At 45.2% G+C, this 17,839-nt stretch overlaps 1 protein-coding gene across 1 annotated transcript in view; it reads right to left on the reverse strand.

The window, feature by feature from the left end:
- RIN3 (Ras and Rab interactor 3) overlaps positions 1-17,839 on the reverse strand; it is a 112,622-nt gene that overhangs the window by 20,188 nt on the left and 74,595 nt on the right. Inside the window, exons 6-7 of the mRNA XM_030558887.1 lie at positions 10,297-11,772; positions 6,134-6,442 (exon numbers count right to left, since the gene is read on the reverse strand). Of these exons, the coding sequence (XP_030414747.1) occupies positions 6,134-6,442; positions 10,297-11,772 (1,785 nt within the window). The remainder of the gene's footprint in view (positions 1-6,133; positions 6,443-10,296; positions 11,773-17,839) is intronic.

The raw sequence follows: 17,839 nt of genomic DNA on the forward strand, positions 1-17,839 counted from the left end.
ATTTAAATTAAAAACTCCTTAAATTAAAAATAAAGGATTTATATATTTTTTTCAAAAATACTCTTTGATTTTCTTTTTAAAAATAAACCCGTTTAACGTTAAGTCTGAATTTATTACAAAATATGTTAAAGGCTAAACTTATTAAAATCTCTTAACACATTTAAGAAATATGCTGACTCTATGAGCCTATCTTGAACCTAAAGGCTGCTTTTCTATATAAAGAAAGAATCCGGAGAGGAGGGGAATTAACTTTCAAGGTCAAGCTTTATAAATACGGCACAACAGGCCACGTACAGTATTAAGTGCTTGATCCTGTGTGGGGCTGTGCTACTAGGGGCAAGAGACTGGCAAAGTCACCACAGGTATTAAGACCTGGCCTCTGACTCTAGGAGACTCCATCATGTGATCTCACTAGGTGGCAAAAAGATGTGCCTAACCTAACGTAAAGGGTCTATATAGTTGTATGCCAATATGTTTTAATGATTATATTGACCAATGAGAAAGTACCTTTCTTTAGAAAATAATTGAAGTACAAATGGAAAAGTTGATTCAAATCAATTATTTAAATCACCGTGATTTAAATCAGTCCACCCTGGAGAGGGAAGAGACTGGGAGGCTCATGGAAGAAGCCAAAGGGAACAGTTGGTCCTGGGATCCCCTCTTGAATAGAAAAGTGTGGCAGGAGGCTGGGGTGAGACAGCAGAGTGGAGCAGGCTCTGGTGGGAAGGCCTGACAAAACAGCAGGAACTGAATTTACAGGTAGAGAGCCCTGGAAGGCATCCAGTGGAGGAATGAAAGGTCAAGCTCCAAAAGGGCAGAAGGGGTTTTAAGATTGTGCTTTTTAGTTTGGGATTTTGTTGAGGGATTCCAGGGAAGGTCCTGGAGTGCACCAGCCATGACAGAAGGGTGACCCTACAGAAGTTGCAGCAGGGGAGAAGGCCAGAGAGAGGCTGGGTAGGAAGAACCAAAGGAAGGCAGCAGCAAGGAGTCGTCATGGCTGGATCGTGGCGTAGTGAGCAGGCCTGGGTTCCCCTACTAGCCACTGGTATGGTGGCATGAGGCTGGAGGAGGGGACAAGGATGACAGAGAGCCCTGAGAAAAGGGAGTGAAAACCACAGGCCCAGAATTGACACTGAAGACGTGATACAAGGTCTTGGACACTGATTTGTTGGACTTTTTACTATTTCAGATGACCTGGCTGGTGAGCTGAGGCATAAGAAGGGGCAGACCAGCAGAGGACCAGTGCGGCCATTGGCAAGAGGCACCAGAGAGGACAGAAACAGTACACCATGCCAGGCCACAAGGTGTTGCTTCAGTGGTGAGTCCTGCCTCTTCACAGGGTGGTATGGTGAAAGGAATGGGCAAGGAAGATGGATCTTGTCTTAGCTATACTTTGTACTGGTCTGAAAATAGTGGATCAGAGCCATAGCTTCTCTGACTTCAAGTCAAGGGGGCTATTCCAGTTTTCACCAAATGAGAATCTATCCCATTGTGTTTAAATTCTAAACATAGCAAGTAGGGCTTTGGGGAATTTAACTGCAGCAAACTTACTGTGCATTTTTATTGTGTATGTTCAAGTTAAACTTCTGACATCAGGTGAAAGCTCTCTAACAAGTTTGCATATATGGGGGCTGAGCAACATTTTCTGCCAGGACACATCCCCCTACTTCCACCTCACTCATTTGTCTTCCTTGCTTCAGCAGCGAGAAAGCTGGAGACTCTACGTTTCTGTTCTGCAGTTATAACTTGAGGAATAATTAGGAACTGTTCTGGGTTGTTGTTGATTTTTATGAACAAATAAGGAATGGGGATTCACAGTTTTTAGAATTACGGTCGTGAATGTTGAAAGGGTCACGAAACTTCTAAGTCAGGCTGGGCTGACCTATGTACAAACTGAAATCTCATCTTAAGAAAATGGGAATTCAGCATGGTTAAAACTGAGCCTCCTATCTCAGGCTTACACATTCCTCTCTTCCCATGCATATAGGGGTGTAAGGAGGCGCCCTGGCTCCCAGCCGCGCCTGAGAGGGACGAGCCAGAGCAGGTGCCTCAGTGGGCGGAGCCACCACCGCCTGTCCCCACCCCCCCGGAAGTCAAGGAGCGGGACAGGAAGTATAAAAGCCCGGCCCAAGCGTTCGGTTGGCGGCCGGCTGCCGGAGAGGACAGACGCTGTAGCCCGAGCTCCCGCCGGGCCCAGCATACCCTGTGCTCACTACCCGGAGGAACGCTGGCCTGACCTGCCTCGCGCTTGGTATCCGGAGGAGCGCTGGCCTGACCTGCCCCGCACTCACTATCCAGAGGAACGCTGGCCAGATTTGCCTCATACCCGGTACCCGGAGGAACGTCGGCCTGACCTGCCTTGTGCCCGGTACCCCGAGGAGCGGCCTGAGCTTCCCTACGACCGGTATCCCGAGGAGCGGCCTGAGCTTCCCTACGACCGGTATCCCAAGGAGCTGCCTGAGTCTCCCTACGACCGGTACCCCGAGGAGCCCATGGTCTGGGACCCCCCCAGACGAAGCTGGCGAGAGACAGGCACCCAGAGAGGGGGACGTCGGAAGTGGCCCAGGGGTAGCCGACCCTGGTTTGGCTCCTGAAGAGCCTGAACCCATGTCAGTGTGTTTCGGCCAGGATCCCCACTGACAGCAGCGTGCCTTCACCGCTGCTAGGGCCCCGGGCTGGAACACAGTGGAGTGGGAGGGCCTGCATTCCCCCTGCCACCCTCCTAAGGGTGGCAGACTCCCCCTCTCCCTGGCCTGAGGAGGTCTTCTGTGTGGATGTATGATATACTTCCTTTGCTCAGCCTGCTGAAGGCCTAAGCCTGAACTGCTTACTGCCTCGCCCTGCCCAAGGGCCTGGGCTGATATACTTTGTTTGCAGACCCTTTATTCCCTCAACGCCTGCTGAGGGGTTAGGCCTACCCAGACTGCTGTGCGTAAGGAGGCGCCCTGGCTCCCCGCCGCGCCTGAGAGGGACGAGCCCCGACACCGCCGGCTTACTAGGGGTTTATCCTTGTTTTGATTACAACTCTGTGAAATTATCACAATCCAGCTGAAAAAAAACTGCACAAAAGTGCCCTGGCTTGGGGTTTTGATAGAGGTGAACCTCAGCTACTGGATTTGGTTCCAAAGTTTCCCAGACTTCACAGGTGTGAAGATTCAGAGTTCTGGTTTGAATTCCCGACTGCAAAGTCTGGAGAGATATAATGTGTTCCTTTCTGGGCTCATCTCTAGTTTTAATGCAAACTTGAAACCCATCAAAACCCTCTTAATGAGCTTGGCTAATGTATTTGTGTGGATCAAAATCTTAAGAAATTGGCAGTTTTGCAGGGTTATGACACAAAATCAGGTGGACATTGATGCAATTGTGTTTTATCTTGAAATATTAGGTAGATTCTCTGACCTGACTTGTCCCTGAATTAGCACAAAGGAAATGCAGCCATCTGGGGAAGTCACACCAGATAGTGTAATTAGTTACTGTTATTCTACAGTTATCATTCTTGTCACAGCTAGACTTTTGTCTTTTTGGCACAGGGAAAAGTTGAATTGAGACTCCATCTGCTCTGCAATTGGAAAAGATGGGAAACTTACTGATTCAGTGATGAACAAAAGGCACTTAATGAAGTACACATAATGATACAAGAAGCTGAGCACAGAGTGTACTCTTACTATGTCAAAAATACTGCCTGGACTTGAAGCTGGCCCAAAGAATGAGAAGGATTGGGTTCCTATTCTCTGGGTGAATAGGAGGGATAAAGAGAATTCCCAGTGAAATCTGGTTCTGAACAGCCTAATGCACTTAGTTAAATTTATGACTAGAGTTGTTTGGGAATTTTCCACTGGAATGCTTTTTTGACAGAAAATGCAGTTTCTGCAAATTTTTTGCCAAAAAATGTTGAATTGCTGTTAGGAAAATCAAAACAAAATATTTTGTGTCAGTGTGGTTTCACCTGAATTGGAATATTTTGTTTTGTTGAGCTAACTTCAAAATGCTTAGATTAGAATCAGGTCAAACATTAAACTGCCTTTCCCAATCAGCTCATTGCCTTATGGAAGTTGTAGTTTAGACCCCGACTCTCTTCTATGGACTAGACTCCCTGGAGGATTACATCTGTTATAATGCAATGTGGATTTCCCTCTGACCTACTGTATGGCACATTATGGGAGCCACATGAAGTTGGGTGCATCATGGGAGATATATTCCAGCCAGGGATCTAGCCCCTGGGGAGAATGGAGCCATCAGTCTTCGAAACTACAGCTCCCATGAGGCAATGAGCTGAACTGGGAAATATAGCGTAAATGTTTTGTAGAATTGATTTGAAATTCCAGTTCAACAAACCAAAATGAAACACTTCAATTTCAGGAATGTCAAAATGTTGTGTTTTGTTTTGATTAAAAAATCTTAAAATAAAACGTTTCAACATTTTCAAATCAAATATTTTCAAAATTTGACCTTTGAGGCAAAAACAAATGTTGAAATATCAGAATGGCCCGTAGGACAGCAATTCTGAATTTCGCATAGCTCTAGTTATATCTCAGAAACAATGCACAAGAATCACATGGAGATTATGCCAGATATGTGGCACTTAGGGTTAACACTTTGGCCAGTCAATTCAAAATGTGTGTTTAAGACTAAAATGATGATGAATTTTCTTAACATACAGTGCTGTGTACACCACCACAATGTGTCAAAACATATTTTATTACATTTAAAGTCTGTTTTGATAGGACAGATACACTAGAGAAGTGCAGTAATGGCTTTCTAAGCCTACTGAAGCAACCATGAAATAGTAACAAACAATATTAACACTTTGCACCTACACAATGTCCTAGGGGCACCTTCTGCACATTTCAGCCAAGGTTTTGGAAAGACAAAACCCAAGAGACTTTCCCCAGGGAACCCCTCTCAGGTTTTACACTTAGTCCAGTGCGTTGTAGAACAGGACTTTGGGAGTTTAGGGAGAGCTATGTGAATACTTATGACAATTTAGGAAATCTGTCTGGACAACTTAAGAATTCTGGTGGTTGTTATGAAATTATTATGCAGTTGTTACTATGAAAATTGATGTATCATTAATGTCTCTCTGTCTCTGTGTATCCACCATTGTGGACAAACCTTTCAACATGTACCTCCCAAACGAGGGACAATGGTGGGCTGCTAGTATGCAACAACTAGCTCTTTGGGACAATGGGTTTGCTTTTGCTGGAAGAAAATACTTCCTCCTCTTGTCTGAAAGGTGTGGGGAAGTGGATAGAGTGTAACTTTCCCATGCAGGACAAAGAGACAGAGGTGACCAAACATGAGGTTATAAAAGGACTCACAGAAGGGAAGACTCACAGGGAACCATACAGGAAGTTTGGAAAGTAGAGAGGAAGGGAACAGATCAACCAAGGTCAGAGTAGGCAAACTGGGGGAGAAGGTTCCGTGTTTCAGAACCCAAGTCAGGGACTGCAACAGAAGATCCTTGAATGGCACTAGAAGACCCTGACCCCAGCCCAAGGAATGGTCTGGAATTATGAGGAAACTGAGGCAGGGAAATGCATGCAGGGTTTATTATTTTTGTAGAGATCTCTTTGTATGGGGGAAGTCTGAGGGGTTAGCACTGCTTCCAGGGACTGGACATTGCACCACACAGAAGATCTGTACTCCAGGAGTGCGCCAAGAAGCCCTAAGACAGTGCCAGTGCCCAAGCTCCATCCAGATTCCAGAGGCTTATAATACATGGAATCCAAAAGCTGGATCCCCTTACAGCAGACTCCTGAGGGCCAAGAGGAGGCACTTGAATGGACCCATGACACTTGTGCAGGACAGACATGATGATCAATGAAGCTTATAGTCATGGACGTCATTATCAGTGCTTTGATTCAAAGAACATTGACTCTCTTGGGGTACATCTTATAACATCTTCTATTTGAGCATCTCAGAGTAATTTGCAAACATTAACAGATTAAGTCTAAGCATACCTCCATGAAGGAGTTATAGTAAACATACTAGCCACCAAGTTCACTATCAAACCAAAATCTTTCCATGTAACTGCAACAAAACCCTTTTTTCTTGGGTACCATAGCGATGAAAAAAGCAAAGCAGAGATGGAGTGGATAGGGAGAGCAAATGTTTTAATAGATCTCTACTGTACCTGAGTTTCCTTGAGCCATGGAGTCATAGATGAGTTTGCAGGATTTCAGCAGTGTGCCAATCTTCTTCTCTGGGGAGTAGAACTTGTGCATGGTTGTAAACTTGTGAAGGATTTTTTCCAGCACAACAGTTTCAGGCACGCTGGTGGTAACACCCAGGTCAGTGGTGGTTGTGTTCTGTATGACCAACTGGTTCTCTTTCAGCAGCTGTAAGGATCCATCTTTGTTGTGGATTTCCCGTAAGTAGGAATCGATGGCATTTTTTAAAGGTTTCAGGACACATTTGTACAACGCTGACTCAACAATCACTTCTGCATAGGAAGGGAGAGAGGGGAATAAAAGAACATGAGATCCATGAAAAAAGATTAGCTTAGTAGCACAGATGCATCCCCAGACCAACCTAGTCCAACTCCCATGCAAGAACCTGGGCCATGTCATAAGCAAATTTAAAGGACAGTGTCAGTTACAAGTGGGGTGCATATCAATGCAGTCTGGACAAATTGGAGAAATGGAGAAATGGTCTGAGGTAAACAGGATGAAGTTCAATAAATATAAATGGAAAGTGCTCCACTTAGGAAGGAACAATCAGTTTCACACATACAGAATGGGAAGAGACTGTCTAGGAAGGAGTATGGCAGAAAGAGATCTAGGGGTCATAGTGGACCACAAGCTTAATATGAGTCAACAGTGTGATACTGTTGCAAAAAAAGCAAACATGATTCTGGGATGCATTAACAGGTGTGTTGTAAACAAGACATGAGAAGTCATTCTTCCGCTTTACTCTGCGCTGGTCAGGCCTCAGCTGGAGTATTGTGTCCAGTTCTGGGCACCGCATTTCAAGAAAGATGTGGAGAAATTGGAGAGGGTCCAGAGAAGAGCAACAAGAATGATTAAAGGTCTTGAGAACATGACCTATGAAGGAAGGCGGAAGGAATTGGGTTTGTTTAGTTTGGAAAAGAGAAGACTGAGAGGGGACATGATAGCAGTTTTCAGGTATCTAAAAGGGTGTCATCAGGAGGAGGGAGAAAACTTGTTCACCTTAGCCTCCAATGATAGAACAAGAAGCAATGGGCTTAAACTGCAGCAAGGGAGATTTAGGTTGGACATTAGGAAAAAGTTCCTAACTGTCAGGGTAATTAAACACTGGAATAGATTGCCTAGGGAAGTTGTGGAATCTCCATCTCTGGAGATATTTAAGGGTAGGTTAGATAAATGTCTATTAGGGATGGTCTAGACAATATTTGGTCCTGCCATGAGGGCAGGGGACTGGACTCGATGACCTCTCGAGGTCCCTTCCAGTCCTGGAGTATATGAGTCTATGAGTAAAGTAGTGTCATTTGCATCAGGCTGGCATTCAGTAGGTGTGCCACAGGTAATTTACACACCAAAGGGGCAGACGTTGGTGGGGGAGGTGTAGCTGTACTCACCATAGGCCACAGGCAGGGTTTGAACCAGAGCACAATATCAAAACATAGACTTCTACCAGTTGAACTGAAGGAGTAACTCCATTAACCAGAAGCAGTAGTGAGACACACATTTTACAAGTGCATTACTATCCTGTAACAGGACAGCCAACTAAGGGGAAATATAAAGTAAAGCAGAACCCCACTTTCCCACACCGCTCTTGGTTGCTTTTCCTCTAACAACTCTGCTTTTCCAGACCCTCGTGTAGGTTACACTAACTTACCGATATGCAGTAATTTACACCACATTTTACGTCATCTGTGAATATGGCCCATGAAACCTATTTCCTAACACTTGCTTAATATTCAACAGGAGGGAAAAAAAAAACACCCAGACAACAGCAAGCTTGAGAAACTATGGGAAATTGCATTACGCCTGTTGCCTACTACAAACATATAGTTCAATGGCACTGCAGAACAGTGCAGCCGCCCAGACAGGGAGCAATGAAAACATAGCAGTTATGTTTATGGGCATGACGTGCAGCTCTTTTAAAGAATCTTCTACAGGTTACAAGGGAGACAATCTGTGTGCATGAGCAGCTAGTCTGGAGAAGAATCAGAGTCTGAAAACTTTTCCCATGGAAATCCCCACTGCCCTCAAAAGAGCTATCCCTGGCCAAGTTTAACCTGTGAGGAGTCTGCTGACTTTGGGCCAAATCCTCCTCTCACTGGTCTGAAGGAATAGAGCCCATCATCCAACTATGAGCTGGGGGAGGCATGCAAGAAGGGAGTTCTATTTCTGCAGCATTGCATTTCCAGCCATAACAGATTCCTCCTCTAAATGAGCATTAACTTAGGCAGATAACTCTCCATGCTCTGAACCTCTCCCATCTTGAAGGATGGGGGTTCCAGAGCAGTGACCAGTGGGGACCCTGCAGACAAAGGAACAGAGGAGTTCAGGTGGAGCTCTGAGGCAGGATAGAGGCCCAGAACCTCCACCAGATGGTCCTAGCCTCTGATGGAACTCAGGCTATGTGTGGGTTATTTAAGATGAAGCCTGTGACTGTTCTGAAGGTGATGGGGCTACGTGTAAACCCCACTCACAGTGGAAAGAAGAAAACTCAGGCAGTGAAAACTTGCACCGTTTTCAGCTTCCTCTACAGGAATAACCCACCGTGGAGCCAGCATTTGGAGAATGGGAACTGTAACCATACATCAGAACTCATGGAGTTCAGGGTTTGTCTTCACTTCTAAAAAAGCTGCGGCTTTTACTGCAGGCTAACTAATGCGTGCAAGCTACCCTGAAGTAAAAAACACAGTGAGAACCAGACACTTTAGTTTTACCACAAGGTATTCTCGCTGAGTTCAACCTATGTCCTTCCCTGGGGTTGACCTTACAAAATTTATCTCATGGTAAAACTAACGTGCCTTGTCTTTAGTGTGTTTTTGACATAGCTCACATGTGTTAAATACTCTGAGGTTAAAAAAAAAAAAAAAAAGGAAAAAACCCACATTTTTTAGCAGTGAAGACAAGCCCTCAGTCACCTTCTACTTTGCAGTTGGGTTTTGGTCTGTTTATTCACTTCAAGGTCTGTCTTAACAATGCATATAATTCACTGATGTTCACTTGTCTGCCTGCAACCTCGGATTTTAGCTTTTGCAGCATCAACACCTTGACGTTTGGGGAGGTATAGGCTAGATGTCCAGAGAGGAAGAGAGAGCAAGAAGACAGGACTGCAGGACATGTCTGTCACCATTAATGGTATTAGGTCAAATGCCTTATGCAAGGAGGGTGGGGGGGTTTCCATTTTCCTTCATACAGGTGAATTTCTATGCCTGGGGGTACTGAATAAAGAGGCTCATGACCTGTCCAGATATGCAGATCAGGAGTGATTAAAAACCAAGATAACATTACAACATAGGTGCTTCTTAAAGCAATGCGCAAGTTCTCAGGGTGGCCAGCAGGCCTTCCACTAACTGCCACAGCACAGAAACAGGGTGTGTGATTTTGCATCTGCACATATTTGCATGAGATAAGGATTTTACATTTCCTTGTACTGTTCCCACAAATAAGCTCTAAACTACGCATGTCTTTGTACAAAGGCCACTGGCACAATATTCTCTAGGGAATTTTAAATTAAAAACTGTATTGTTAACAGTTATTCCCCTTGAACAGAAGTTGTGATTGAGGTAAAAATGAGGCGAGTGCTGTATTTTGGGGTTAGGGCTGCCAGTGCAGCTCCAGTGTTCTTACTAGTTGTGGTGCATGGAGCAAGAATTCATGGCTTCTGCCTTTGGAAAAAACCATAACCTTGCCTTTCCCAGCAAATGTTCTGCTGCTAATACCTGAAATGGATGTCAGAGATGGGGCAAAATTCTGCTTCCAGGGCTCCACTCTAATGTTTTACTTTAACTGGACCTTCTCAAGACATGGAGGTCCACAAACAGCAGAACTTTGTAGCAGAGATCTCCTCCATGAACCTGGTGGCTGCAGACAGAGTTTTTTGTGGAGCTTAGGAAAGATAATGCTTGTTCAGTTGAATCTCTCTCTTAAAGCAATTTTGTTTGGGTTTTTTTAATTTGATCTCCAAAATTTTAATACTGCTACCCTGAATGCAGCCAATCAGAGAGCAGCTTTAGCCCACAGTATTTACATTTCATCAGGCATCTAACAATTTTATAAGGAAAATTTTTCTCTGTGTCACCATTACCCCCAAACCTCTGGAAATCCACCCCCTGAAAGAGTAAAATGTGAGCATTACCTAATTCTTCTTCTTTATAAACAGCTGGATCTATGAGAGATTTCAGCTCTGTACTTTGTATTAAATAACTCTTCAGCTGAGTCATCATCATTCGAATTTCTTGTAGCATCTCTGTGCTGGAACTCTGTTTCGCCATCATCTCTAAACTGTACACTTTATAGTCCTGCACCAAATTGCCAAAGTAAGAATCCTTGTCCTGTGACAGCTCTACAATCTTCTTCTGCAGCTTTCTGTCAGCAGATAAGAAGACTGTGAAGACATTGGTTAGGCTTACAAAGGAAAGCCTGTGCTTGGCCTTGCCCAAGATTACAGAACGTGTCTTTTTAATGGCAGGGCTGCTCAGTTGCTCTAATTCATCCTCCGTGCTGCTTGTGGAGTAAGAGTCAGGCTCAGAAGCAGAGGTCTGAGCCACTGCATTGCTTCCTGGACAGTCCAGGGAGGTATGAGAACCTTTAAGTTCAGATGAGCTAACAGATTTACAGCTAGCATCTGATTCATCCTGAGTGTGTTGGCAGGTGGCATCACCTTCTGGCTGTGGGCTCTTGGATGAAGATTGTGCATTGCGTGTGTCTGGCTCTGCAATGCTGTTTTGATTTGAGTCGCAGGAGCTAGAAGAAGCCGGCAGCCGAGAAAGCCTCTTCTTTCTTGGTGGTGGGACAGGGGGCAACTTTACGATTGCCATGGGCTTCCTCTGTAGCTCAGTCAAGTTCTCTTTTTCTGCAGCTTTGGGCTTTGCTTCCTGGCCCTCTGATATGGCTCTCTCCGTAATGGCAACAAGCATTTTTACTGCCTTTCTGCATTGAGAATCATTGCTCTCTGTACGAACATCCTGTTCTTCTTGAGTCTGTTCCCCTTTCAGCAATTCACATTTTCCAGGTTTACCAATGCAGCTTTCTTCTGAAGCTCTTTCAGATGGCCGCCTCCTCGGAGGTATGGAGGGAAGAGCACATTTTGGTGGGGCGGCTGATGATGGGTCACTGGATAAGTAGGGTTCTTTTCCCTTTTCTTCCTTACCTTTACTGCCCTCAATTTTCATTTCCTTAGTGCTCTTCCTCAGTTGCTGAAGAAGCAGCTGGTCCTCTTCACAGGCAGTCATGGAACTCTTAGATAGCTTTTCAGGTGGCTTCAGAACTTGACTCTGAGGAAGAGGAGGAGGTGGAGGGGGACGGTGAGGAGACCTCTTAGGATTTGGTGTGGATGCACGACAGTGATCAGCGCTTGCACTGGAGCTCTTGTAAGGAGGTACATCCGGAGGAAGAGAATTGCTGCACTCCTCTATAAAAATAGGATTCACGAACCACAGCTTGTCATTTCCTATTGACAGCTCAATTTCACATGAACAGTGGTTTGTGCTACTTGCAAACTGCTGGCTAGACCTTAGATTATTCATCTGGGCAGTTCTGAGGGCAGAGTCTTTCACAGGCTGGGAAATCCCCCCTCCTGTTCTTCGGTGGTTTAGAGAGGAATCCCAGAAGCCTATCAAAAAATAACAGAGTGAGACAATGCCCTGAGAGAATGCTATCATGTCTGACAAGGTATGGGAAAACTACTTTGTATCAAAAGAAGTGAGGCAAACTTTGAACCCAAGTCCACACTGGGGAAAAAAACAGAAATTTCACTAGAAAACTGTTCACAGTCCAACTGTCAGAAGCAGGGCCACCCAGAGGGATGGGAGAGGGGCAAGTGGGGCAATTTGCCCCAGGCCCCGGGCCCTGCAGGGGCCCCCACGAGAATATAGTATTATATAGTATTGCAACTTTTTTTTATGGAAGGGACCCCCCAAAATTGCTTTGCCCCATGCCCCTGAATCCTCTGGGCAGCCCTGGTCAGAAGCTCATCCAAAGAGGACCATTGACCTGATGAGGTTTGTCCATTGCTAAGTCTGAAGGCAATAGATAACAAATATGAAGCAATTAAAATAAAGTCTGTATGCCCCCTACCATAGTCATTGTCCTCAAAATATACCAATAACCTTAGATAACTAAGGAAGGAGGGAGCATGACAGGGATGGGTGGGCATGGTGGAGCTGAGTTTCCCTACTCCAGGGCAGAAATTAGAGCAGACCACCTGCTACTCTCATTCCATCATTGTCAAGCGGTCAGGACTCAGAGAGCTGGAGCATAGGATCAGAATGGATCAGACCCGTGTCCATACAATCTGGTATCCTGACAGTGGCTAGCACCAGCTGTTTCGGGGAAAGTGTAAGAACCCTGCACACATTGCATAATCTGCCCCATGCGTTTGGTTTTATCCTTGTCTCCAACAGTTGAAGATTGGCTAAACCCTGAAGCATTACGGTTCCTATCCCTTCTGCAAGTTGTTGTTAGCATTAAGTGTTATAACTCTGGGTATTCCTGTTATCCATAGAATGCACGATCACTCTTTGAATCTCTCATTGAAACTGGCTCTCTGCCCAGCTCCACCACTGCAGCTCATGGCAGTGAAACAGAGCTTGGAGAATTCTGTGTATTGCTTCAAGGCATTAGACTGAAGTATCAGACAGCAGTTTAAATATTTCAATGTCACCTACACCTGATTGGCAGAGAAGCCATTGTTTCAGACGCAAGTGACTTTGACACACTGAAAACCTGTCTTCAGTAAGTGTTTGTACACAAAAAAAGGATTTAAGTGTTTTATAAGCATTTTTAGCATCAAATTTAACCTTTGCCAGGATTCCCCTTCTCTCTGAGATAAATTCTCAGTCACTTGTATTAAAAACCACATAGCTGAAGAGACCACTTGTTTTTAGTCCTTTGTGTGGTTGCTCAGTCAGGTTTCACTGTATTCCTTAGAGGAAGTATCAGGAAGCACAGGGACTACTGCAAATCCCTTATCTATTGATCTAAGGAAAAATGCTACTTATTTGTAAGGGCACCCACTGTATGGCCTATGAACTCAGGAATTCCACACCCAACCCAAAGGCATGATAGGAAACACAGAGGTGGAGGATAGCTAGACACCAGAGATAGTGCCAGGCTTAAGCAGTCTAAGCAATTGCATAGGGCCTCAAGCAGTTCAAGGAGGCCCCCCTATTCACTTGATATTGTGTGTTGGGAGGGGGAGGGGCTAGCACTGCCTCTGCTATACACACTAAATTAGAATGGGGATCCATACATCTTATTTTACTCAGCCAGGACCCCAACCAGAGAACTGGTGCTCCTTGCACACTCCCAGTGGACAAGGCACATCACTGTGTTTCAGCAAGGGAAGTCAACTGGCCATTTTAGGAATGGAAGCAGTGGCCTGGGGTGCAGATCCTCTGCCAGAAGTCCCATTGATGTGACTGGAACTGCTCCCAGCAGTGGGTGCTATGCCTGCAGCAAGGCTTTCAGGTCTGTGCCCTCAGTGGTAAATTCTGAGGGCCAAAGCCTCCTCTCAGTTACACCAGCATAATCTCCTTAAGCTTCAGCTGACGGTGGAACAGAAGAGCCTTTGGCCAGGAATCAGTGAAATAGCTTTTGAGTTCATTTTGAGTTTCAGTATATGAGGGCTGGTTCACTCCTGCCTTACCCCACTTTCACACCACAGTAACTCCTTTGATTTCACCTGAGGCAACTTCAGCCACCATCAGGCTCGCACACATGATGTAGCTGCACCAGTGCTAACAATGCAATTGCTCTTTCTTCCCATTTGTCATGTGCTGCTCAAAACCCTCTGGCACCACCCATCCACAGCACTGTTTCTCACAGTGAAGCTTATGGATGTCAGCTTATGGTCTTCAACGTGGACCTTCACCACTTACTGCAAACAGGATCAAGCTACTGCTTTAGTCCATAAAGGACTGGGCTGGTGTCTAGGACAAATTTTGGTTTATAAGCATGTCACAGTATTTTCTTACTCAGGAAAGCTGACACTACAGTCACTTCATATTATGATTTCCTCCCAGGGGAGAGATGATGATGAACTGGAATGTCTGTCTTGAAATAAACAAACACACATTGTCAGGGGCAGTTGAACTGTTTGAGAACAAATTAAACTAACAACTGCAAGAACATGACCATTCATTTGGCATCACCTAGTCCGGGAGCTGGCAACCTGCGGCACATGGGCTGATATTTAGTGGTACACTGCTGCCATCTGGGGTCCTGGCCGCCGGCCCTGCTCAGCCCGCTGCCGGCCTGGATTACAGAACCCCAGACCAGCAGCAGGATGAGCTGCTCAGCCTGCTGCCGGTCTGGGGTTCTGGCCGCCGGCCCCTTGCCAGCTGGGGTCCCGGCTGCTGGCCCCGCTCAGCCTGCTGCTGGCCTGGATGGACAGAACCCAGGCCGACAGGGGGATGAGCAGGGCCGGTGGCCAGGATGCTGGCTGGCAGGGGCCAGCGGATGGAACCCCAGCCCGCTGCTGGTCTGGGGTTCCGTCTGCCGCCCGCACTGCCGGTCTGGCACGCAAAACCTTTTACTGGCACACAAAACCTTAAATTAATGAAGACTTGGCACACAACTTCCCAAAGGTTGCTGACTCCGATCTAGTCTAAGACCCTGCTTCCAAGAAAAGCAAATGGGGCACAGTTCTCTTTAAACTGTTTAATGCTGCTGCACGTCAGCAAATGCAGCACAATGGAATTTGCTTATCTAAGTAGCAGGAGGGAATTACAGCATCTTGTGGGTCGAGGTAGTGACAGGCATGTCGTGGATCAGCCTATGAAAGGGGAAGCTGATGATTTTTCTCAGTAAATATACAGATGAGGCACTATGCAGAAAACCCAGAGCTAGGCACCCAGGCTGAATAGCCTGGCAGGGCATTGGGCAGATGTCTGGAGTTAAAATGGGGGAGGACTTCTTTTTCCAAAGTAACTGAGGGCCACACACAGCTGCCTCCTAGAAGCTGTTCCGGGGCAATAAATATTCCCTCCCATGAAGAAAGAATAGGATGATCTGCTCCCACGCCTCTCTTCTGGCACATCCATAAACCTATATCTTCCCACCCACAGCCTGCTGCCAAGTGGGTCTGCATTGCACATGGGCAAATATAGTGCCCATCTATAAAAAGGGAAATAAAAACAACCCAGGAAACTACAGACCAGTTAGTTTAACTTCTGTGCCAGGGAAGATAATGGAGCAGGTAATCAAAGAAATCATCTGCAAACACTTGGAAGGTGGTAAGGTGATAGGGAATAGCCAGCATGGATTTGTAAAGAACAAATCGTGTCAAACTAATCTGATAGCGTTCTTTGATAGGATAACGAGCCTTGTGGATAAGGGAGAAGCGGTGGATGTGATATACCTAGACTTTAGTAAGGCATTTGATACAGTCTCGCATGATATTCTTATAGATAAATTAGGAAAGTACAATTTAGACGGGGCTACTATAAGGTGGGTGCATAACTGGCTGGATAACCGTACTCAGAGAGTAGTTGTTAATGGCTCTCAATCCTGCTGGAAAGGTATAACAAGTGGGGTTCCGCAGGGGTCTGTTTTGGGACCGGTTCTGTTCAATATCTTCATCAACGATTTAGATGTTGGCATAGAAAGTACGCTTATTAAGTTTGCGGACGATACCAAACTGGGAGGGATTGCAACTGCTTTGGAGGACAGGGTCAAAATTCAAAATGATCTGGACAAATTGGAGAAATGGGAGGTAAGCAGGATGAAGTTCAATAAAGATAAATGCAAAGTGCTCCACCTAGGAAGGAACAATCAGTTTCACACATACAGAATGGGAAGAGATTGTCTAGGAAGGAGTATGGCAGAAACAGATCTAGGGGTCATAGTAGACCACAAGCTTAATATGAGTCAACAGTGTGATACTGTTGCAAAAAAAGCAAACGTGATTCTGGGATGCATTAACAGGTGTGTTGTAAACAAGACACGAGAAGTCATTCTTCCGCTTTACTCTGCGCTGGAGTATTGTGTCCAGTTCTGGGCACCGCATTTCAAGAAAGATGTGGAGAAATTGGAGAGGGTCCAGAGAAGAGCAACAAGAATGATTAAAGGTCTTGAGAACATGACCTATGAAGGAAGGCTGAAGGAATTGGGTTTGTTTAGTTTGGAAAAGAGAAGACTGAGAGGGGACCTGATAGCAGTTTTCAGGTATCTAAAAGGGTGTCATCAGGAGGAGGGAGAAAACTTGTTCACCTTAGCCTCCAATGATAAAACAAGAAGCAATGGGCTTAAACTGCAGCAAGGGAGATTTAGGTTGGACATTAGGAAAAAGTTCCTAACTGTCAGGGTAGTTAAACACTGGAATAAATTGCCTAGGGAGGTTGTGGAATCTCCATCTCTGGAGATATTTAAGAGTAGGTTAGATAAATGTCTGTTAGGGATGGTCTAGACAGTATTTGGTCCTGCCATGAGGGCAGGGGACTGGACTCGATGACCTCTCGAGGTCCCTTCCAGTCCTAGAGTCTATGAGTCTATAGGGGTTGGATCCTTCAGTGCTGCCCTCCCATCCACCTCCCAACACATTTAGAAGGGCTGGGTTTTCCTCTGTCTTCTCAGTGATGCATCAGTTAAAAGGAGATTCTTTTTTTGATGAATCCTCTCTTTTAAAACCACATTTCAGTGCTCTACACCTTATACTCTTTGACCCTTCGTGTAATAACTAGATCCCGAAAGGGGCAATCTAGCTTGCAGTGGGACATCTAATTTCTGTCCAATGAGAATACATAACATTTTTGAGGGAAGTGGAAATTGACATCCTAGACTTTCAAACAATGCCAGCTTTCCTTCTGGAAGAAAAAAAGTGGCTGCTACCTAGCACAATCTGTCTGTACATATTAGATTTTGTTTTAAGAAGCAATAAACCCAATCCTAAATATTTCATCCTCTTTGACCTTATTGAGATGTCATGGAGCTCTAAGGAGCTCTGGAGAGATGGCATCCCTTCTAGGCAGCTGTACATTACACGAAGTTCTTTGTCTTCAGAAACTTCACTGGGATCCAGTACACAATTTCAGATGTGATCCCTCTATTGCAGGGGTTGGCAACCTTTCAGAAGTGGTGTGCCGAGTCTTCACTTATTCATTCTGATTTAAGGTTTTGCATGCCAGTAATACATTTTAACATTTTTAGAAGGTGTCTTTCTATACGTCTATAATATATAACTAAACTATTGTTGAATGTAAAGTAAATACAGTTTTAAAATGTTTACGAAGCTTCATTTAAAATTAAATTAAAATGCAGAGCCCCGCCAACCAGTGGTCAGGATCTGGGCAGAGTGAGTGCCACTGAAAATCAACTTATGTGCCGCCTTTGGCACGGATGCCATAGGTTGCCTACCTCTGCTCTATTGCCATCATCACGGTGGAAAGAAGAGGACGAAAAAGACCTCAGCTTGCTTTTTTGAGAAGCAGCTACACCTCTACCCCGATATAACACAACCTGATATAACACGAATTCTGATATAATGTGGTAAAGCAGTGCTCCGGGGGGGGGGGGGGAACTGCACACTCCGGTGGATCGAGTTCAATATAACATGGTTTCACCTATAACACGGTAAGATTTTTTGGCTCCCAAGGACAGCATTCTATTGAGGTAGAGGTGTACTACTTATTATCAGGTTTCAGAGTGGTAGACATGTTAGTCTGTATCAGCAGAAAGAACAA

This window comes from Gopherus evgoodei, chromosome 4, assembly GCF_007399415.2.
Source record: "Gopherus evgoodei ecotype Sinaloan lineage chromosome 4, rGopEvg1_v1.p, whole genome shotgun sequence".
Taxonomy (NCBI): domain Eukaryota; kingdom Metazoa; phylum Chordata; order Testudines; family Testudinidae; genus Gopherus; species Gopherus evgoodei.